The sequence below is a fragment of the Zea mays genome, chromosome 5 (assembly GCF_902167145.1).
Source record: "Zea mays cultivar B73 chromosome 5, Zm-B73-REFERENCE-NAM-5.0, whole genome shotgun sequence".
In the NCBI taxonomy this organism is placed as follows: domain Eukaryota; kingdom Viridiplantae; phylum Streptophyta; class Magnoliopsida; order Poales; family Poaceae; genus Zea; species Zea mays.
In genome coordinates this window covers 9,049,798-9,073,158 of record NC_050100.1, presented here as the reverse complement: position 1 = coordinate 9,073,158, position 23,361 = coordinate 9,049,798, and the positions used below count along the sequence as shown (strand labels likewise).

At 41.3% G+C, this 23,361-nt stretch overlaps 3 protein-coding genes, 1 long non-coding RNA gene and 1 other non-coding gene across 5 annotated transcripts; 4 read left to right on the top strand and 1 right to left on the bottom strand.

The window, feature by feature from the left end:
- Positions 1-2,670: 2,670 nt before the first annotated feature.
- On the top strand, positions 2,671-4,641 carry LOC100273320 (regulatory protein). The gene is made up of 3 exons (NM_001147761.2): positions 2,671-3,045; positions 3,590-3,964; positions 4,067-4,641. Exons 1-3 carry the CDS (start codon positions 2,878-2,880, stop codon positions 4,553-4,555), a joined length of 1,032 nt encoding a protein of 343 aa, NP_001141233.1. The 5' UTR covers positions 2,671-2,877; the 3' UTR covers positions 4,556-4,641.
- Positions 4,642-6,734: 2,093 nt separating this feature from the next.
- Positions 6,735-9,035, bottom strand: LOC100276510 (uncharacterized). Its single transcript, NM_001345855.1, has 2 exons — positions 8,763-9,035; positions 6,735-7,041 (listed from the first exon to the last, which is right to left on the bottom strand). Exons 1-2 carry the CDS (start codon positions 8,915-8,917, stop codon positions 6,966-6,968), a joined length of 231 nt encoding a protein of 76 aa, NP_001332784.1. The 5' UTR covers positions 8,918-9,035; the 3' UTR covers positions 6,735-6,965.
- A 3,157-nt stretch (positions 9,036-12,192) lies between these two features.
- Positions 12,193-12,655, top strand: LOC115032967 (MIR171fHG). The gene has a single exon (NR_163742.1). It is a non-coding gene; the product is annotated as an MIR171fHG (long non-coding RNA).
- MIR171f (microRNA MIR171f) lies at positions 12,298-12,452 on the top strand. The gene has a single exon (NR_121053.1). It is a non-coding gene; the product is annotated as a microRNA MIR171f (primary transcript).
- An 8,266-nt stretch (positions 12,656-20,921) lies between the features above and the next one.
- LOC103625910 (probable ethylene response sensor 1) lies at positions 20,922-23,084 on the top strand. The gene is made up of 3 exons (XM_008646310.4): positions 20,922-21,202; positions 22,448-22,575; positions 22,773-23,084. The coding sequence occupies exons 1-3, from the start codon at positions 20,939-20,941 to the stop codon at positions 22,912-22,914; spliced, it is 534 nt and encodes a 177-aa protein (XP_008644532.1). The 5' UTR covers positions 20,922-20,938; the 3' UTR covers positions 22,915-23,084.
- The last annotated feature ends 277 nt before the right edge of the window (positions 23,085-23,361 follow it).

Sequence of the window (23,361 nt, the reverse complement as noted above, 5' to 3'; positions counted from 1 at the left end):
AACCATAAAAATATACGAACACTTTACTAGTCATTCCCCCTAAATCTCACTTTTCACCACACTCTAAAAGGGTTTATCCCTGTGTCAGCTCACATAACGGTTCTCTCTAATCCACCCTACTTAATATATTTTAAATTAAAATTGTCACATATGTATTTGTCATAGTCTAAAATGGCACATACATATTAATTTTATGTTTAATTCGTATTTAAAGCATTTAAAATGAGGGGGAGAGAACACTCTAGATTTAAGGACAAAATAACCTAACCCTAAATTTAGAGTGTCTTTTAGGGGAAACTATTATGACTTAATTGTGTCACTAAAGCTTTAGGGGAGCTATGGTGTACACGAGAGAAAGCTTTTTCTAAGGCATGTACAATCTCATTTGATAAAGGATCTTTTAAGGGATTTTTAAGGATTAACTGAAAAGGTACTAGAGACAGAATTTCCGAAGAGCTCCTCTCTATAGATATTGGCTCTTAGGTATATCTATGATCTATAAACTCAGAGTTGTATTATGTAATCTTTTAGTTGTCTTTTATACTTAAAAACCCGATCCAAGAGTTTATGATTGTACATGTCATGACCTTGACAATGTTCTTGGACTCGGAACCCAGGGTGGGAGACCCATATATCAGAGTGAAAGTGAGCAAATGTTAGTACTGTTTGCTTCTTTCTTTTAAGCCCCTTTGGCAGAGCTCTTGCATCAACATCTCCAACTCTGGCTTTGGCTTCTCTGGAAAAATAGCTCTCTCCTTACTTTTAGGAAGAGTCTTTGGAGGAGCATCGTATTTGGTTGGAAACATAGCTCTTTCTATTTTAGCGAGAAAGGGAAAGCCGGAAGAGGGCTGGATAAGCCACTTTTTTTTGGCTTCGGCTTCACTCGGTTTCTGGAGGCAGTACCTCCTTATTTTTATAGACAAACCAATAGAATATGCCCTAATTTAGTAGATTTTGAAAGACTTGTTAGAGGAGCTTTTGTAAGAGCCCTACCAAAGGAGTCCTGTCCACAACACATGGTGCAAAATCATGAAGGTCAAGTTCATGGGCTCTCGACCAAGCCCATAGATCTACCCGTAGATTTGTTATTATTAAGATCGATCTAGATATCCCTATTGGTGGTAATGGATCACGATTCAAATGCTTTTTTATAAAATTGTAGAGTCCTAAATAATATTTAGTTAAAAATTAATAGAAATAGGTCTGATCCTAATCCGATTCGATCCTTAAATTTTATAGTGTAAAATTTAGAGCCAATTGTCACCGATATATATCTCGGATATACATATTGGCACCTAAAACCAACCACAGAAATAATATTGTACAGTTTCCTATCCAGCGAACCAGACAATATCTAAATTTATAACCATATGCAAATTAGCGGTATATTGCATAAATAAACCCTAATACAATGTTATACCATCATAAGGAACCAATCTGACCTAGCAGCCCGTTGATATACAGATTCATTTCAAATAAATTTCATTGAATTTTACTAGAATTTTAAAATTTTAAGAATTGACATATGTGATTTTAATTCTAGGATCCAACTTTTGATATGAAACAAATAATTATATATAGCTACGACAATATACACAAATAGTTGGTTGCTATACTATAACATCTCCAACAAATTTAAGTTTATTTTACAAAAACTTTTAAGTATATGAACGTGAGGTTTTTAATTCTAGGATTCGCCTTTTGACGGGACCTACACGTATATATACAATACTGGTTTTGACAGTAGCCTGGTGTTATACTGAATAATCATATCCAACCAATTTTAGTCATTATTTTTAAATTTCTAAGACGTGAACATGATAACTTTTAACGTATGATCTACATGTATATATGGCCACACCAACGTACACAAAATTAACCGGGTGTCATATAAGCTACCCCCATAAATCTCGGATAATTTTGCTATTTTTTAATGTAAATATTAATTCTGAGTCCAGCTTTAGACATGGATCAACAAGGTATGCATAATATTTTTGCTATCATTGGATTGACATGAATGAATTTGGATTTGAAAGCTATTAGATTGGATTAGGCACTTGTCATTTGGAAATAGGTTTGGTATTAGTAATTTGGAGTTAGATTTGGACTGGATGTTGGATTTTTTTTCTCTCCTTGGATTCTAATTGGCTTGTCCATTGTAATTTACTCTTATATTTCAATCCATTACCACCTATACTATCAGCCATGCATTGGCCTCTGCGGCAGCTCTAACACATCGTCAACGTGTCCCCATGCCTGTACATTACGGCTAATATTTTTACAGTTTTAAAGTAATATTATAGTATTTAATGATACTATGTGAGCAAAAATGTGTTTCTTTGGTATAGGCAAAACACAGTTTAAATACTATGGTCTATTTAAAAATGTTGTGTTTTTGGAGTTTTGTAAATTCCACTCAGTCAGTTTTCTTATGTTCTCTCTAAGTATATTTTCGTTTTAAAATAGAACCAACCAGATGTTAGTTTTAAGTAGTGCTGTGATTTTACTGTGTTATAGTAATATTGTAGTATTTGTGTCATGTACAATTGTAAACTATTGTTTTTTTTAAAAAAATACAATATTTTAAAACTGCATTACGAAAGAGTCCCTACATTTATTTGAGGAGCCTGGTGCTGGTAAATTGTGCGTGATAGGCTGTCAATACAACTTGGTAGGTTTGCTGCAACTTTCTCATGACTGCCCATGCATGCATGCATGCAGTACATATCATACAACAAAATACAAAACTGAACCAGCAACAAACCGATGCCCATGAGATTGACATGGTGATCGAGCTACAGCAGGCCGCCGGTCTTCTCCAACGCTAGACAACGAAGAAGGAGCAATTAATCAAGTAGATCGATTCAATCCAATCCAATGGGGTTGCTGATACCAGCCCGTCCGGAGCAATGCACGTTGAGCCGTATCGTGTCTCTCATCACCGTCGGTGTCGTCATCGTGGTTTGCACGTACGTCACATCTTCTCCGGCCGGTGGCGACGCCGGGAAGGAGGAGTTCTTCAGCATATGGCACCGCCGATCATCGGTAAGTCTACTTTTGGTGTTAAAAAATCGTTAGCCAGCTCTTTCAGGATTAACATTGTTACTACATACTGAGCAGCTCCATCTAAGGATGTCACAGAAAATTTACCCCCTTGATAAACACACCCCTAATATAAAATACAATATTTTAGGGCAACTACGAATCGATTATATCAAATTAATATAAATTAAACAAGCAATATTTAAAATTATAGGGGAAATCTATTTTACAGTTTAATTTGTTATTTAAGCTAAACGGGCACGGAGGATGGTTGTCCATTTCCGTCCCTGTGAATCTAAGAGCTAAATTTTCTTTTCGGACAAGTTTAGCAACCCTATATTTTAAGTTATTTTCATTTTTTAAGGGAAATTAGTTTATTTTCGTTTAGAAAAATAGGAATTCTTTGAAAAAGAAATGGAGTTGTTAAACTAGCCCTTAAATTGCGTTCATCTCTGAGAATTCGATCAGGAGGATCGGGTATGGGGTTGACGGGTCCTATGCTTGATCTCCAAACCCTAGCTTAATTTTTATCAAAACGGATTCCCAGGATTTTGTCCCCGACGATCTGGAGGTGGCGCTGCGCGGCGCAGCGTACGCGAACAGGACGCTGATCCTGACCATGCTGAACAAGGCTTATTCGGAGGAGGGCGGCCTGCTCGACCTCTTCCTCGAGAGCCTGAGGGAAGGGGACGGCACCGAGCAGTTGATCGACCACGTCCTCTTCGTGGCCATGGACCAGCAGGCCTTCCGCCGGTGCAGGAGCCTTGGCGGCCTCAAGTGCTACCTGCTCCGGCCGACGGACAGCGCGGACGACCTCTCGTCCGAGCAGATCTACATGTCGGACGGGTTCATACGCATGATGTGGCGGCGGATCCGGTTCCTTGGCGACGTCCTCAAGCACGGCTACAGCTTCGTATTCACTGTGCGTACGTTTGTGAGCACGCATCGCATGCATATATGGGGCATATGCATCTCCATTACGACGACTGGCACACTTAGATTTTTGGTGCTTTGATTTGTAAAGGATATGGACGTGATGTGGCTGAGGAACCCGTTCCCGAAGCTGGACCGCGGTGAAGGCGAGGACTTGCTGATCAGCGCCGACAAGTTCAACGGCATGCCGCACGACTACGCCGGCAACGAGCTGAACACAGGCTTCTTCTTCGTGGTCTCCAACGACCGGACGGTGGCGCTGTTCGACGAGTGGCACGCGGCGCGGCAGGTCTCGGCGGGGATGAAGGAGCAGGACGTGCTGAACCGGATGAAGCGGCGCGGCGCGTTCCGCCGGCTGCGCGTGGGCGCCCGCGTCCTGGACACGGCGCGCTTCAGCGGCTTCTGCCAGGACAGCCGGGACGCGGCGCAGGTGGCCACCGTGCACGCCAACTGCTGCCGCACCAAGCGGGCGAAGGTAGCCGATCTCAAGGCCGTTCTTCGCGCCGCGGAGGGGCTCAACAGGACAAGGATGGAGATTAAGTGGCCAGCGCATAGCGAGTGCGTAAAATCGTGGTTGTGAGGCTATCACCATCTTAGGTCTCCTATTTCACCCTCTATTTTCAATTTTACTTTACAAATAGTATCGTTTACAGTTTCGTGTCCCTATTTTAAACAATCCACTGAACTATTGTAAAAGCTTTTCTCAAGGTTTGTGTCCAGCGAGTTCATAACATACCTAATCGGTTTTCGCTACACCTCAAATAAACAGGACCTTAAACCATCTATCTAATCATCAACATTAACTATTCTGACTCTAGACATGCTCCAAAACATGCTAATGTCAAATATGTACAAAAAAAACTAATCATGTTTATTATATGTCATAATAAGTATCATTAGTTGTCACATTATTACTAGAGAAGAGATGTGTGTTTGCTATAGATGGTACACCGTATACATGCTCGTTGTCGAGTGCTCAGTGGTTTCCTAGCTAGGTGTCAAACCAGGACACTCGGCAGACAACAATAGTTAGCCAACACTCTTTTTGCTGAGAGCTATACATTTGGCATAAAAAGACACTCGGTAAAGAATTATTGCCGAGTGTTCAACTCTCTACAACATATGACGTTCGACAAAGCGTCGTCAGCAGTGTCCACAGGAGACGCTAGGCAAAGGTATGTCTTTGTCGAGTGTCACGTACAGACACTCAGCAAAGAATGTTTTTTTTTTGTCGAGTGCCTTTTCTTAACACTCGACAAAGTGCATTTGTTTTTTTCTTTTTCCCCCTCCAACTTTCATTGACATGTCTTGTGTTTTATACTCTATACTCAACCATAAATAGATATCGTAGCAGTATACAGACACTTAGCTAGTATATTAAGGGTGTGTTTCGTTTGGCTTTTGGCTTTGGCTTTTGCTCCCTAAAAGCCAAGCCAAAGGACCAGATCTAGGAAGAAACTTTTTCTAAAAACCCAAGTTTCTCGAGTGCAAAACTGAAAGAATCTTTGAACCTGCTCTTATCGACTTTCAGATGGAACTGTGAAAATATATATGAAACACCTTGTAGTAGCTTTTAGTGGTTTCAACTAAGGGTTTTTTAAGCTGGTGCCCTCGGTTCTGCTCGTGTCCTCACGTTTACCCTTAGTTGTGTTTTTTCTCAGTTTTGTCCTTATGTTCTATAGTACTGGAAGAGTAAAACTGAGCAAAAAAAACACGACTAAGGGTAAAAGTGAGGACACCAGCAAAACTGAGGGCACCAGCTTAAAAAAATCTTCAACTAAACAGTTTTTAGCTTTTTAATAGCCTACAACCCATGATAGCTTTTTTCATAGCAATAACCCAACTGAACAGATCATAATCTCTTTGTCCTAGTATATAAGGTGTACCCACCTCTGGTTCAAAACCAATAAATGTATTTAATTCTCTATATTAGTACTAATAATATTACATCAATTCACGTATATTTAGAGAGAGAACACTATTTAGAGAGAACACTTTATATCGTGGGGATAAAATAAAAAAGTGGTTATGTCTTATACTATATGAGTACCGAGTGGGTATTTAAAGGAAACTTTCCTCGTGACCCGTGTGGCCGTGTGCCTTGGTGAAGAGAGTCCGGCTGTGCGCGGAAGAGACCGGCTGATGCAATGCGAGCTCTTATCTCCGACGGTGAGCAGAGCAGGGTTTGGCTCTGGCTTTCCATTTCCGCTCTGCAGGCCAATCAGTCAAGTGCTAGCCCGGCTCTGAACGACAAAGGCATGATGGTCTCCTCAGACTCACCGTCCATACACTGTTAGTATCTCCTCGCCACCCTGTGATGATCTGCGAGGGACGACGACGATTGCAAACCTAACTGAACCAACAACCACGTCGAAAGTTGCTAGTGCAACCTCGAGTGATCCCATGCACTGCACTGGAGCAGCCATCATTCAACACCACCTTCCGACTCGTACAGTCGCTGCTCACCTCTCCTCCTCCACCAGTCGACGGACCGTCCACCCGGCAGCTGTCCCAGGTTGCGTCACCTCTATCTGATTCAGAATGCCGACGGTTTCCTCTCCTGCTCAAAAAAACAAGAAAACCCCACTCGGACACACGTTAGGCGACGGTTGCATTTAAATGCACCATGATTCCCTTCATTCAAGGTCTGCTTAAATCAACCGCTTCAGATTGATCAGGGCGCAGAAAAATCGGCAGCCAGCGCAACAGTTACAAAATTGGGGGGGGGGGGGGGGGGGGGGGGGGGGCACAGTACAACATCAACAAGATTTGAGGTACGTGTAGATTAGCGAAGTGCTTCAGATCCATATAAGCACACGACATAATACCAACATTTAGCTAGCTGTTCCACAGAGGCCGATGTTGAAACGGAAACATAATCTTGCCGTGCACCTTACTTGAGAGCTACAAGTTTGTATCGCAGCAACTGTAGAAAACGGAACTTGCAATACTTCAAATAGGGGTTATACCGTTCATATAAACAGCTCCAATCAGTGACTATCTTCCTTTGGCTTCTCCTTGGGGACCGTCGAGTCGAGTTTCTTTGGAGCTGCTTCTTTTGCAGACCTGCAATGTTGGTTGCATATAACTTAGGAACTGAATGAAGTGTTGAAAATCATCCTGGTACTCAGTAATAACAGCTGAAAAACATGAAGTACCAGCTAAGGTCAAGAGACCAAAAAAAAAAACACAAGAAACATTTGCTCCATGCTACTGCCAAGATATCAGTTCTTTCAGATTCAAAAGCTACACCACACAGCAGTAGGGTAAGCACTCACACAGATACAACCTCACAAGTTTATGCAATAACATAGCTGGTCTTTTCTTTTCCGGACTGGTCCAAACAAATCTAGGGTATAAGTTAAACAGGTCGCTAGAATTCGTTATCTACTGGCAGCGGCACTAGTCGAATAGTATGCAAGCAGTGTTGCATACACAGATGTTGGTGTATCCATATTTCAGAGTGCAATGTTATGTACATATTTCAGATGCATATTTGAAATGTTTACAAAATAGAAATAAAGAAATCGGAAGCTTCTACGTAATTCTATATCCTCAGAAAATTGTAATAAGAGTTTTTGTAAGTGTCAACATGTACAGAATGCTGTTTGTTGGTTTGTCTAGGAAGGCGGGAACAAAGGGTGGATCAAAGCCTTGGCGAGCCCAAGTTGTGCCCAGCCTGAATTGAGCCAAACAAAGTACAAGCCTCACCAGTAACCAATACTCATTATATATGTGGTGTATAAGTTAAACAGGTCGCTAGAATTCATTATCTACTGGCAGCGGCACTAGTCGAATAGTATGCAAGCAGTGTTGCATACACAGATGTTGGTGTATCCATATTTCAGAGTGCAATGTTATGTACATATTTCAGATGCATATTTGAAATGTTCACAAAATAGAAATAAAGAAATCGGAAGCTTCTACATAATTACATATCCTCAGAAAATTGTAATAAGAGTTTTTGTAAGTGTCAACATGTACAGAATGGTGTTTGTTGATTTGTCTAGGAAGGCGGGAACAAAGGGTGGATCAAAGCCTTGGCGAGCCCAAGTTGTGCTCAGCCTGAATTGAGCCAAACAAAGCATAAGCATAACCAATACCCATTATATCTGTGGTGTAATTGGAGCTACTTGTTTAAATTGGGTGGCTGCGGCTATTTTGGATGCAAAGTGACTACAAATGTCTCTCCAAATGAAGGACCGATAGCTTAGTGTCGTTAGGCTGTCTCCAGCATATCGTGTACATGGTTGCAAAAATAGGATGAAGTCGCAAAAATCCTCCCAATGAATTTGATAGGGAAAAATCTTTGGCATCGGCCAACAAATAAACTCTGCAGCAGATCAATTCTTCTGATGCACATTTCTTGTTTGGTAAAACGCATAGATCAGAATTCTAAGCTGCTATATACATCTAAAACCGATAGTGAGATGTGCTATGCTTCCAATAGACCAAACAGATTCTCTAATGATCCACCACTAAAATAACTCTCTCATGATTTCCTAGCGGATGAGAAACAATCACACCACAAATCTATAATGCACCACTCAAAACAGGCATTCGAAATTTTCGACCGTCCAATAGGACGAATAACTTCAAGCCGCTCATCGCCTTAAGTAGCCATCTGAGTAACTCGATTCCGAAACGACCCCTAAACAGATAACTCGACAGTCCAGAGAATCTGGAGCAAGTCAAATTCTCGTTTCATTCTAAATAACAAGGCAAATAACAGAACAGCGCCAAGCAAGTAGGGATGGGGCCGGCGCAAGGCACCACACGAAACTTACTTGGACGCGGCGGAGGCCGTGTCCTCCTCGAGCCACAGCCGGAGCTGGCGCGCGTTGCGGCGGAAGAGGGCGCCAGACCTGCGGATGTCGGTGGTAAAGAGAAGCACCCCCGCGCCAACCACGGCCACCGTCACGATGAAGTTAGTCAGCGCCATCGCTCTCTAGTTCTGCCGTCGAAATCGGGAGGCGTTCCTGCCGCCGCCGGAGCCCGTGGAACGTCGAATCTTCTGGGATCCTGGAAGGAATTGTGCTCCTCACTCCTCAGTGTAATATTGGGCCGGCGTGACCCTCTTCATGGGTTTGTTGAACCCAAGGCCCATTATCTTGGCTAACGAACTCGTGAAATATGGGAGGAGTCGATGAAGCACCGTGTAAAAAAATAAAAAAAAGGTTAGTGAAGATATCCCGGAATCTTCACAAAAGATATGGGTCCTTAATATCTGAAGATATAATCACCTTCATCACATTCGAAGATCTCAATATATGGGTCCTTAACCGTTTTTTCTTGGGCAAAACAAAAGATTTGACTCTTACGAAAGTTAATTTTGAGACTAGAGAACTATTAAAAAACGCTCAATAAAAGTATCGTGTTTTTTCTTGTTTTGAGGTCATGGTTCATGAATATAATGGTATCACCTACATATTGCAGAATCAACAAGCCATCATATATAAGGTGTGGGACGAACCCTCTTATTTGTCCATCATCCTTTTCTCTTTTAATTAAGAGTGCAAGCATATATACTATGATGTCGATAAAAAAAATAGGTGGCATTGGATCACCTTGACGTGAATCTTTTTTTAAAGTCATCATTGACTTCAATACTATAACACTACCCTAGTGACAAAACTTTCAATCTAGTTACACCATTTTGGTGAAACCTTTCATCTCAAAATTGAAATTGAAGAGTGGTAGGTGTTCTTGGTAAAAATCGTTGAATAACTCCAATAAATCCTTTTCTCATCTTTAAGGCTAGTTTGGGAACCATATTTTTCCATAGGATTTCTATTTTCCCAAGGGAAAATGAACTAATTTCCCTTGAGAAAGTTAAAGTTCCTTGAAAAAAATGTGATTCCCAAACTAGCCCTAAGAATACTTTTAACAGAATTATGCAAGGAATTATGAGCGGATGTAGTTATTAGGTGTTGTTCCCTTCAAATATCAAAATAATAAAGGTTAAAATATACAAAGGGCGAGCTTTACATCGAGTTAACCCAAATCTTTTAGCAACCAAGTCACGATATGAGACTAGTTTACATTGGTACACGGTGCTAGACCTATTCAAACGTTGGGTCGGTTTACATTAGGTTGTCTAGTATAGACCGTGTCTAGTGTCAGATCAGATCTGGTTGCACTACTGGACACAGTTGTTTTGCCGAGTGCTTCAGGCACTCGGTAAAGCGTTAAAAACACTCGGTCAATTGGACCATGCCTCTTTGTTGCCACGTGTTTAGTCAGGGTTTATTCGTGTTGTGTTTTTGGTTTTCATTTGTATTAGTCGGGTCGCATTTTTTCTGAACGGATCGGGTCCTATTGATCAGTTTCAGCGGCCCGTGTTGAGTGCACACACAACCTGGAACTTTGGCCACACATGCATGGAATTAAAATGATCAAGCACCGGTAGCATATATTCGTTTGCCTATCATGCCAGCTCGGCGCTTTTCTCCTAATTAATCCAAATGCATGCCTAGTTGCACGGTGAGGCAAGCAGGGGTTTTTCTTTAGTCCTCTAATTGGTCTTGGTACGGTATGCACAAACTGGCATTAGAGAATTGTGCACACAACCGATTTCGTTCAACAGTCTCCACCACCTAGCCTTCTCGTTCTCATTGTTTAGATTCCCAACCCCTTCCCCTTGCATCATTGGTTGTCAAACAGCTAGCACAGGTACCATACCGATGATGATTGTATGTACAGATATTGACCACCACGGTGTCGTGAATGACTCCAACAAATTATCTGATCATACCCTTCTTCTATGAAATGTTCTACTGCTGTCAATGGACGTACGCTTATAGAGCGGAAAAAAATTGGGTGCAGCCGGCTGCAAACTTGAATGTTTGCAGCCCCTCACAAATAGGAGGATAGATCCCACCTGCAGGTACAACAACGCAATTAAAACGTTACCTGATAGACCTACAGGTGGAGTCTATTCTCCTTTTTGTGAGAGGGGCTGCAAACATTCTGGTTTGCAGCCGGCTGCATCTAATTTTTTTCTTGTTTGGGTCTTGGCTAACTGCACTATAATTTACCTAAAGTTAGTCGATCAAACAGAAAAAATTTAGGCTAAAAAATTAGACAATATAGGATAAGTTAGACAGTGAACCAAAGAGACCCAATCTTTTTTTTAAATGAACAACATGTCCAATCTTTTTTTTGGAATGGACAACAGACCCATTCTTTGAAAAATACCATTGATTCTTCATATGAAATAATTCGTTACAGTGTTTTTGCGCGAATTGTAATACTTCCTCCGTTCCAAAACAATATTAGTTTCAACTCTTGATTTTTATGTTTATATTTAAATGGATGATAACAAATTTAGACACATATCTAAAACACATAAACCAAGTATTATATGAATCCAATAATTATTTTTAAAAAAAATAAATCATTATATAATGTAAAATTATTTATTAAGAACCGATTTTAATCCGAGCTCGGCTTGATTCCACCACGTTATCGTACTACCCGAAAGAAGACCATGGAACAGTACCCTGTAAGGTAAGGTATGGGATCACAGAGATCCATGCATGGTACCAATAGTACAGGTAGCCACTATTTTCTCGCTGCTAATCTTATTTTAGATCAGTTTCAGTAGAAAGTTTTGTAACATTGTTTTTTAACACTGCTATCTCCAGCTCTAAATGGCAATCTTTTCAAGTCACAGGTCATCAACACCTTGTACTTACGCTCGTTGTACAAAAAACAAAAAATAAATAAAAAAAAACGAAAAATCACCGCGGGAGGCAAGCGATCCCGCTGAAAAGTTGGCGGGTCTGGCGCGTACGTGGCTACGTGCTCCCGTCCGGCCGGTCGGCCAGGCTGGTGGAACGCGTGGACACAGGCCGGCCGGCCGGCCGCCAGCCAGACGACGACGACGGAGACGGTAGAGCTTGGCTACGGCAAGTCATCAACCACCACCTGAGCAAAGACACGCATCGATCGCCAATAAGGCATGTCATTGGCTTCCTCTCGATCGATCTGCCCCTTCTCCTCACGTCTCGCCTTGTCCTGCATTATTTTGCCCGTGGTGATGCGCGCCTGCTGCTGGTTCGGCCGGGAGACGACATGGACGTCCCAACCATTTCGCTTATCTTTGCGATTATTTTTTTCTTCCTCGGCTTACGTACGCCTACGCCCATTCGTACCGTCGCCGCGCGCCTATTAATTCGGCTGCTTCGCCTCGCCTGCTTGCTTGCTCCGTTGCCAGCACAGCAGCTCAAGTTCTCCGTCTCCCTCCAGTTTAGGGTTGCGTGGCTGGGAGCTCGGGTAGCTAGTCGTCCATGGCGATCGATCGAGAAGGGGTGGTGGCGTTTGGTTGTTGGCTGAGAGAGTGCGATGTTGGCATGGCTCAATCAACTCGCCGGCCGCGGGTGGCTTATAGCTTAATTCTGCGCATTCGATCGAGGTGCGGGCGCAGTGTTTAATTGATTGAGCCGTGCCAATATCACAACCTTCTCTAGCCTATATATGTGGAGTGGACTACAGGTACGGGGGTTTTGTGTTCTTTGTCGTCCTGCTATGCGCCGTGAAATTTAATTAAGATTCGGTTTTCCATCTATATATCGTGTATATACCATGGATGTGTGTACTGTTTGTGGCATTATTATCAGGTCATGTTTACAAGTATAGTAGGTGTGGCAGCAGTTGACCTATGGTTCCCGGATAAAAAGATGTCTATTGCTATTTTATATATAATAGTAATCCGTATATGCGATTGCTGCTTAATAAGGGCTTTGTTCGATTCTGTGATGGGATTAGAGGAGATTAAATCCCCTTCGATCGTATGAACATTTTGGCAGTGTATATGAGCATTTTGGCAGGAGGCTAGGGTACTCTATTGTTGGTCAAAGCTTGCTCTCATTTTGGCAGTGTATATGAGCATTCACAGTTCGCTCGTGAAAGAACAGCTGTTTTTTTAGCGGACGATGATGACTATGTAATCATTGTACTATGTCGGTACGCAGCCCCGGTCCTATGATTTTGAGGGCCCCAGACGAACTGATTATGGTTGACCCTTTAGACTATATAAAAAATTATATGATATGCAGCGAAGAAGATTAATACTTTGTATGTAAATGATGATGTGCATTGAAATTGATTTTTAAAATATCTAAGATGCTAGATAATATACATCAGTGCAGATTAGCACTTCGCAAGTTGAGAAATAAGAACGACGACCACGGAATAACATGAATTCTGATTGCTCGACCGTGCATGTCTGGAGGCTGGAGCAGTGGCGCCTAGCGCTCTAGAATCCTGGAGGGCTGGATTGGCGAGATGACAAACGACAATCACGTGGAGGGCGTGGTCGCACAGACGCGCTACGATGTGCGCGTGATGACTAGGCAGTGGGCAACACATGTCGCGTGGTCCGTGTGCGTCGAGTATCCGTGTGCCTAGCCCTACCAGCTTGTTAGCTACCTATACTATTTTATTACTAGTATATAGCTCGTGCTAATGCTACGTTCCTAAGAAGGGTAAGAGTGGGGTGAACGACGACGGTGGTGGCGCGAGGGGAGGGGTTGACGGCGGTGTGGACGTGAGGAGGAGATGACTAAAGAATGATCCAAATAATATTGTCCATCAGATTTAAGTGAGCAAGAGAGATGATGATATTCAACGATCTGAACCGTTACTTTTGATGTTGTGTTAAGTATAAGTGTAATTTGTTTGGTGGATTTAGTAAAGATTATGGGTGTGTGGATTATTTGGTTGGATAACTTTTGTAAAGTGTAAACTATTGTATTATATTGTGGTATAGATACTAAATATTGGGCCTCTATTACTTTTGGGCCCCCGGCCGTCGGCTCTGTTGCATGGGCTCAGAGCCGGCCCTGTCAGTACGGTCTACCACTGCATAGTTGTAGGAAACATGCAATAAATAAGTGCTTTGTTCGTTTTGTTCTTAATACATGTGAATTCGGTGGAATTGAGTGCGTTTAAATCCTAAATAAGTCAAAAACTTTTATATTTTTTCTAATCTCATCCACGTGTGCTAGTATCCACTTATCATAGGAATAACCGAACAAAGGCATAAGTTGTTTCTATATATCACAAGACATATTATCACATATGGAGATAGACAAGGACGGCACGAGAGGATGTTCTATGATTATTTGGCTGATGATCTCATTAAGTACGGTCTGGCTTTATTCCGTTGGAGGTTGGGACGTGTTCAGTACATTAATAGTATGTGATATTTTGTATAAATTGTGTTGGTTGTATTAATTTCATTTATGTTTGTGCAGATTAGGAGTAGTGTGGTTGTTTCGCGCGTGCATAAAGCATTGCCAATGATGACCATATTGTCGCATATGTTTTTCCTTCCGACAAATAGATCACTGTTTAGTGCTAGGAAATCGTAGGGTTAAGGTTATGTGTGATATCCTGGTCCCTGTAATGGTAATTTTTTGAACCAAGAATTAATGGAATTAATAGAGTATCTATACTAACAAGGTGTATCTTCTTTTTCGGAAGCATATCTTGAAAGAACCTTCAAGTTAAGTGTGTTTGGCTTGGAGCAATTTGGGATGAGTGACCGACCGAAAAGTTTTCTCGGATGTGCATGAGTAAGGACAAAATGTGCATTAAAAAACTTGTGTCGGTCTGTGGGGACAATATATGATTCTAGCGAGCTGTCAGTAGGGATGGCAACGGGTTTAAAACCCGCCGGTACAGATATTACAAACCCGTACCCGCGAGGTTAATGTTAAACCCGTGCCCGCACCCGCTACCCGCGACGGGTAGCGTATGTTACCAAACCCGCTACCCGCGGGTTCGCGGGTACACCCGCGGGCACGGTCATATAATAAATATTTATTAAAATGATAGCACGTAATAATAAATATTTATTAAACTGATAAAAACATGTACCGATTTTAGCAAAAAGTTCTACGAGTTCCCTGGCGCCTGTAGTCTTCTTTTATATCATTTGATTGGCTCCGCTCGCTCAAAGCTTTCGAGGTGACACTAAATTGAGATGAATGTGCTCTACAGTCTGCACATACACACACGCGGGTTTGCGGGCACGGGTTCAACATTTTCATACCCGTGAGAAAAAACCCATCGGGTTGAGAATCAAACCCGTACCCATGGGTACAAACTCACACCCAAACCCGCACCCTATAGGGTTTTTACCCGCGGGCACGCAGGTAAAATGTGCCCGTTGCCATCCCTAGCTGTCAGGGGTAAATATCGTTAGTCCAGAGATTGGACGGAGTGTTACAAGTGGTATCAGAGCCGACCCTCGAGGTTTTACGGGCGTGTATGGGCTAGGGGGTTCGGATATATGACGCATGTGGGTCTGGAGTGGTCATATGGCATGGCATATGACGGCACTGGACATACAGACGTGGCCAAGAGGAAATGTTCCTGGATTGGGGTTGACCGATGAGGACGTCGATCTTCTAAGGGGGGTGGATTGTGGTATCCTGATCCCTGGGATGGTGATTTCCTGGTATAAGGCTTAATAAAATTAATAGAGTATACATACTAACAATGTGCACTTATTTTTCAGAAGTCTATCTCGAAATAACCTCCAAGTTAAGCGTGCTTGGCTTGGAGCAATTTGGGATGTGTGATCGACCGAGAAATTTTCTCGGGTGCGCATGAGTGAGGACAAAGTGCGCACAAAAGACTCGTGTTGGTCTGTGGAGACAATATATATCCTAGCGAGCTGCCAGAAGTAAGTACCGCTGGTCCAGAGAATGGACGGGGTGTTACAATATGTACATGAGATGGTGATTTTGTTTCCAAGTACAACGGATAATTAAGAGACTATATAATACAACCCTAAGAGACTAGACCATAAATGCAGTTAAGAAAACAATATACACGGAGTGTCATATAGATATAGAGTCGTATAGAAACAGACTCTTCGTGAAGAACATGTCTCTTATATTTTTTAAGTTGGGCTACTGTCGTCATCCCTACTTTGAATGGATTTTTGAAGTTGGGAATAATAACTGTATTTAGCACAAGATCTCTAAAAAATAATGTCATATCCAAGGGAGAATGAATTAGATAGTCCAAAATCTACTTCTCAAACTAATACCTTTGGTGTCTAGTTATTCACTATCAGAATCCAGCTCTTTGCCGAGTGCTCGGCTTTTTGCCGAGTGTATTTTATCAGGCAATCGACAAAGCCAGCTCTGACGATTACTGCACTCGGCGAAATAGTACTCTCGGCAACGACAACCTTTACCGAGCGTGCGACATTTGGCAAAGATAGACATTCAGCAAAGCAGCCTTTGCCAAGTGTCACACGCTCGACAAAATGCGACTCTCGGCAAAGGGATCAGCAGCTGTCTATAGTTAACGACCGTTAACTTTACCGAGAGCCAGGTGTTGACACTCGGCAAAGGTTGCTTCTTGCCCGAGTGCCCAACTTTTAGCATTCCGCACAATGTGTTTTGTCGAGTGTCTCTCGTTGACACTCGGCAAAGAATATTTGCATTTTTTTCTTTTTTTCACCAAACTTTTTGTGGTGTTTTACTACACTATGTAGACTTACATGTTCAATTTTGGTATAATTATCAAAGTGTTCGCTATAGCTATTTGATTTAGTTTATTTAATTGAATTTCTTCAGATGATTCAGATTTGAACTGTCACCTAATACGCTCGACAAAGGAACTGGCAAAGAGGCTCACGGGGGCTTCTTTGCCGAGTGTCAGCACAATAGACACTCGGCAAAGAGTGAGTTTTTGTCGAGTGTCACTCGACGAACACTCGGCTCAAGCTCTATCGTCGTTACGGCGCCAGGTGACGACGACATTTTTTGTTGAGTACCGAGTGGCACGCGACAATGTCTTTGCCGAGTACCCGATAAAAAGTACTCGATAAAGAAGCCGCTGTCGATGTACAGTTCACCGAGCCTTCTTTATCGAGTGTCACAGTCGACAAAGACTGCGCCGAGTGTTTTCCAAACTTTGCCGAGTGCTTCAGACACTCGGCAAAGAAGCTGTTTCCGGTAGTGATTAAAATCTATGTAGGAAAAATAATCTATCCAAATGAGAAACTACATTTTTGTTATATATGCTACTATCTCTACCGAAAAAATATACATCTATGTTCCCATCCTACAGCTAGCCTACCAAGTGAAATTAAGAAGGTGAACACACAACCTAGGTAAGCAGTAAATACAGTGCAAGAGCTTAATTGGGATAGAGATGCAAAATATCGTCGATGACTTTGGTGTTTTTGCCGAGGCAACGAGAAACTCATGCTTTGGTTGTGTTATAATCAAACATCCAAAAGGGAAATTTGTAAGAAAAATGAACTCTATGAATAATTAAGTTTGAATTCTTGTGTCTGATGAAAACGGTCGAAAATAGATACTTATTCGGATATCAATTTTTCAGTCGTTTTTCTTTGATTGCGAATAAATAGGATATATAATATGTATACAAATTTGTATTCTTGTTTTAGCATTAGACTTGTAAACATTCACAATAGGCAAGCCTAAAATTTATCATATATTTTCTCAAATGATACGAATTTAAATATTTATTTACCTTTTTTGTTGTAGAGAGCAAAAAAAATGCATAAAGCAATTTATGTAATAATGTGCTCGATAACATAGGAAAACATCAACATTAAATTTAGTACATATCTATTTCAAAATACTAAACTTGTTCAAATAATTCGGATATCCACTTTCATCTATGGTAGTTTAAATAAATGCAAAATAAACTTAGACTTAAAAAATAATGGTTTGATCAACATCTAAAGCAAGATATTAGAAGCCATGTTAACTAACAAGATATATGCTATGAGCCTAACACACTAATCAGTAGAAGACTAGACATTATCTTATAATTTTTTATCTTCTCGAATTAACATGACTTCGACTTTATGTTATTGATCTTTTTATTGTCTTTCCAAAAATTTCAAGGCATCGCTCTATTGTGGTCACCTCCGTTAACGTATTTACGTATAGCCTATGCCTATGTCTCGCGAAATCAGTTTTGAACAGGTCGGGCACCGCACTACCGGAATCGCGTTCTTTGTCGAGTGTCTAACACACTCGGCAAATACTATTTTACACTCGGCAAAGAACACTCGGCAAAGATTTCATCGGCAAATGTTTCTTTGCCGAGTGCTTTTTTTTCGGACACTCGGCAAAGACTTTGCTGAGTGTCAAAAAGCACTCGGCAAAGAAAAACACTCGGCAAATTAAGAATCGAAAAATTTTAAAAAAAACAACAAAACATTTTTTAAATTCTAGGAACAACTCTCCAACCCTACCCTATTACCTTACCCGTTGCCCTATCATTTTTCACTATTATTTTGAATCAAACTTATATGTTTTGTAAATTGTGAGATTCGAACTCGCAACCTCTCTCTCGCGCATACCCTCCTATACCACTACACTACTACACCAATTATCTATGCTACTGTATTAAGAACGGAACGTCAGCGTCCACACCTAGCGTGCCCCCGCCTCCGCCCGCGCCGCTAGGCCCCGCAACCGTTGTGATTCCCTTCCCCCTCCCGCGCCGCGTCCGCGACTACCGCCGCCCCCACCCAACAGTCGTCGTCCAGCCCCCTCCCCGTCCTCCATCCGCGACCTCCGCATCTCCAAGAAATGGACCGCAACAGGCCACTGCTCGCAATGGGGTGCTCGATACCGTGAACTCCAACTTGCAGAACAGGCACCGCCACCAGGGGCCCTTCGCGGAGGCGGCACCGCTCCGTGGACGACCTTGCCGCCGCCGGGCTCGCCACCCGCGTGCACGACGACGTGGAGCTTGCTTGCGACCACCTGCACGCTGTCGAGGTCCTGCTGGTTCTGGACGAGGCCAGCGACGGCTCGAGCCAGGAGCTCCCTGCCTCTCATGCCGCCACCGCCGGAGGAAGAGGTGGAGATGCGGGGCGCTGGCGCCGGTACGTCGCTGCCCCATGCGTCGTTGTTATCCCTATAGATTGGGTAAGGAATCCCCTTCTGAGGGTTGTTCATGTTTCTCTTCCTGTTGTGATTCATCCGTTCTTCCTGTTTTACTCATATTATCATCTTTGATATTTCAGCAGTTAATACAATTATATTACAAAATGCTGCAGACAAAGAACTGAAGAATTTGTTGTTAGAGCATATAAAGGCGGCAAAAAGAAGGCTGCTCACAAATCAACTTCCCCCATCTTCCAGCATTATCTTTATGTGAAAGAGAACCTATTGTCTATAAGGTTTCTTTCTTAATATTTTATTTTATATCACGTATCTAACTTTCTTGCAGTTTTCAGTAATGTTCCTTAACTAATTTTATTTCTCTTAGCACTTGTGGCATATAGGATACCTGCTTTACCGTGCTTGATTTATTACGAGATTAGTAAACTTAAGTTAGGAGAAGATCCCTCGATCATTTAACATAGTCGGGTGCCTGGGACCTAAGCCAAACCTGACATGGCTGAAAGGGTTTAAGAATTAAGAGTTCAGTTGGATTCGTCCAAGTTCAAATTACTATAATATTTGAGTTCATTAAAAACAATTGCACTTAAGCCTTAATGCTGCTAAATAACTATATGTCAAGATCGTTTCTGTTCATCTGACATGCTAAAGTATTAATGTAATGAACTAAGCAGTTTTGTAAGAAGCAACATCTACTTTTGCTGTTTTGCAATGACTGTATGGTGACTACTAACATATTCAGAACTTGAGCTCCATTCTGCTGGACTTTATATCATCTGAAATCTTCCTTTATGGCCATAAAGCTCCCTACATCTCATTACATATAACATATTCCTTAAGGTCAACACAATAGAAACTACACAGCAAATTAAAGTCCAGATGCCTCTTTTGCAGATAAAGCTATGCAATTGTTTCAAGTTTGAATTTAAACCACATCTTCATCTGTGCACATTCATCTTCTGCCTTTGGAAGTTTGCCCCAGTTGACATACTATTGCTCACTGTTTTTTTGCAGACAACCAGAAATTTGCCATGACCTCGTTCCTGACCAAGAAAAACTGTCAAGCACAGGTTAGATTTTGCTTTGTTGCTATTTATGTTTCTATATTTTCTTGTCTGAGATGCACGTGGTATTTATAGTTATGTGCAAAACATAAGGACATAGACCTTCTCCCCACTTAAAAAACAGCTTATAACTTGACATGATTTTTGACTCAGAATCACAGTTGATATATTGGGATTCCAAGGTATCAGAGGTTGATATGGATGCAATGTGGAAACATCCTGATGTGTATAAGGAGTGGATAAAATCTGGTGAGAGACGTGGAAATGTACGATTCTCCCATGATGCAAAGAACAGGCCTTACCTTTCTCACGTCGAGGTGAAGGTAAATAGGATTATAAATATTTTCAATAACTTATCTGCTTATGTCTAAAATCTTGAGTAATATATGTTCTTGTATAAATAGCATATGTTTTTGCATAGAGCTACAGCCTTGTGCTTGTACATACATTCCCCCCAATTTCTTTTGATTACACTGTAACTAGGCAGTCAGTCAGATACTCAGATTCCACCTAGCACCAACACATCCTTTTGAAATAAAGGTAACCTGGATAGTTGGGATATCACGAGAGCTGTAGTCAACTACAAAATGTTGTTGCTTCACCTATGAGTTATTTTTGCTACCATATCACTAAGCTGAGTTTCTTCTTTTCATCATAATATAGTTCTCCCATTAAGGGGCATATTAGTTTTCTTCTAAGTTCTGTAGAATTGGTCGTAAAGATTAGCATATTTCCCATTATTATGCTGGCTGAAGACAATTTTTAATTTTAGTTGTGACTGTTTTGGCCCCAGAACCGATTAAGTTGTTGATGAACATTTCAATACTGTACTCCTGAACTGTTATGATGCAATTGGCATAATGCTTATGATCAGAATAATTCATCAGCACCAGGTGAACTTTGATTTACCTTATAATATGATGGAGTATCAAACATCTAGATACATGATGCAATAGCTCTAATTCTTATTTGGTATTACAGGTGATGGGTTTCATTAAACCAATTGCATCTATCAAGAGGCTATCTGTATCGGTTATGTTGGCACCAGATCTGCCGTTATGTGCAATTGGTGATGAAAAGAGACTCATGCAAACTATTCTGAACATCTCTGGCAATGCTGTAAAGTTTACCAAGGAGGGACACATCACGCTTGTAGCTTCCATTGTGAAGGCTGACTCTTTGAGAGAGTTCAGAACCCCAGAATTTCATCCAACTGCAAGTGATGAACATTTCTATTTGAAAGTTCAGGTAATATTCTAGAAGAGGCTTGTTTGAATAATTTTCCTTGAGCTTGTCAATGAGCTCATGATCTTTCCATAGTATAAATAAAACAAGAAGATTTATTTGCAAATAGTTGTATGCATTGTTCCCTCTTTAATAACAATAATAACTTAAAAGATGACCTGCATGCGTTGTGTAGAGCTCCAAAATTCAAAAATGAAACTGGAGCCATCCATTTGGTTGTCCCAAGTAGCAGTTTTGTAAAACCGAATTGCAGCCTGTCGAAAAATCTCGACTCTTTTATTGTACAACATTTCTAATCTGTTGTCTTATTTCCTTATGTGTGACTGAATTTCTCATGCACTCTGGTTTTGGATCCATCCACTATGTTCCTCATAATGAAGTATTTCATGCTTATTCAGTAGCAAAAGACAATATTTTTTTCTTGAAAATCCTCTTAATTAACACGTGCATTTTCTTGTATGAATTGTTACCTATTCCTTTTAATCATGTAGCTTGGTAATTAATTGCATTTGCATCATTAAACCTGGCTCGACTCTTGTGTTGCTTGATAGTTCATTTGTCTTGTCTATAAACTATGTGGGTGTCAGCTCTGTATAGGTCCATGTACAATTTTCCAATTCTTCCTATCAAGTTTACAAAAACAGGTGGGGCCTGTCCAGCTGTACCTGACTATGATTTGGGGTGGGTGGGGTCTGAATCTTTTTCTTTGTTCTTATAATCTCATGGTGTAGAATTTCTGCTGGTTGGGCCTGATGACATATGGAATCTGATTACTTCTTTACACCATTGTGACATTAGTTGACTGTCATTTGTTGCTTTTTATTTGAGTTGCCTGGATTAAATTAGTCTCAGGACTGACATAGGATAGGACCTAAGATCGCATTAGCAAAAACTAAAATGGTCTAGGATTAGAAGTGTTATACCAAATCTTCCATGAACTCCAGATAGCCCATAGTCTTTTATAATGCCACACACAAAGCTTTCATGTGTTGAAAAAAATCATAGGTCAACTGAACTAAGTTATCACAACATTTACTCAAACTATATCAGAAGGTACATATGCTTACATAAATTTCATTTTAGTTGATACCACCGGTCCTGGGTTTCATGCTTACAACTAGAAAAGGGTTGTATTTTTTCAGATTATGAACATACCATGGAAACATGAAGCAGGGTTTTACTTTTATATATGCTAGCAATTGTTATCTGTTGTGTTGCTTTACATTTCTGTTACTTACTCTTTTGCAGGTAAAAGATACAGGCTGTGGAGTTAGTCCTCAGGATCTACCTCATGTATTCACAAAGTTTGCTCATCCTCAAAGTGGAGGAAACCGAGGGTTTAATGGTAGTGGTCTTGGCCTTGCCATATGCAAGAGGTAGTTTGACCTTACAGCTCCTTTCTTGTAGTTCCTTCTGAAAATTGTGTTCTGGTGTTTTTGGTGACTCTTGACTTTCTCCTACGCAGCACATTTATTTATTTATTTTATGCATTGCCAGTACATGGCTCCTTAGTGCTAACTTGGTCATCAATTCTTATTAGAACTCATCAGCATCTCTGCAAAATTCTGCGCAGGTTTGTGAGTCTTATGGGAGGGCACATCTGGATCGACAGCGAAGGAACCGGAAGAGGTTGCACCGCAACATTTGTCATCAAGCTGGGTGTGTGTGACAACACAAACACCTACCAGCAACAGCTGATAATGAAGTGCATCTGAGCATTTGAAACAAATCTAGATTCTAGCTCTAGCTAAGGTTATACAGATATTGTGCTGAACCTTGATGCTACTATTATGTGTAGTAAAATTTTGGGGGTCGGAATTGACCAAACTTATGGATTTATTCAACGTTTCAATTCAGTGACAAATGCTACTATTTTCTATATTCAGACACTTGGTACTGATTTCTTGATCAAACTCATTAAACTTAGCATTCCTTATAGTTATCCCCACACGCTGAGGTTGCGCCTGTGCTAGGGTTGAAGACACGCCTACATTGTGGCCAGATATGCGCTGCCATGGACTAACCTCAGCGCAGATTGTGATTGATTTGTGGGTGACCCCGGTTTGATGTCTGGCTGTTGGGCTGCGCAGGTGGGCTGTCACTTGGGATCGAAAAGGATAGGACATCTACTGTCGCCATGGGGTTTGTCGATGACTCCAAAG

Bases quoted from the DNA above. Each gene is read 5' to 3' on its own strand.
- LOC100273320 (NM_001147761.2), top strand. From the start codon at position 2,878: ATGGGGTTGCTGATACCAGCCCGTCCGGAGCAATGCACGTTGAGCCGT. The intron at 3,046-3,589 runs GTAAGTCTACTT...ACGGATTCCCAG, and splicing joins TATGGCACCGCCGATCATCG to GATTTTGTCCCCGACGATCT. The intron at 3,965-4,066 runs GTGCGTACGTTT...TGATTTGTAAAG, and splicing joins GCTACAGCTTCGTATTCACT to GATATGGACGTGATGTGGCT.
- LOC100276510 (NM_001345855.1), bottom strand. From the start codon at position 8,917: ATGGCGCTGACTAACTTCATCGTGACGGTGGCCGTGGTTGGCGCGGGG. The intron at 7,042-8,762 runs GTAAGTTTCGTG...CCAACATTGCAG, and splicing joins ACGGCCTCCGCCGCGTCCAA to GTCTGCAAAAGAAGCAGCTC.
- LOC103625910 (XM_008646310.4), top strand. From the start codon at position 20,939: ATGGGTTTCATTAAACCAATTGCATCTATCAAGAGGCTATCTGTATCG. The intron at 21,203-22,447 runs GTAATATTCTAG...ACTCTTTTGCAG, and splicing joins ATTTCTATTTGAAAGTTCAG to GTAAAAGATACAGGCTGTGG. The intron at 22,576-22,772 runs GTAGTTTGACCT...AATTCTGCGCAG, and splicing joins GGCCTTGCCATATGCAAGAG to GTTTGTGAGTCTTATGGGAG.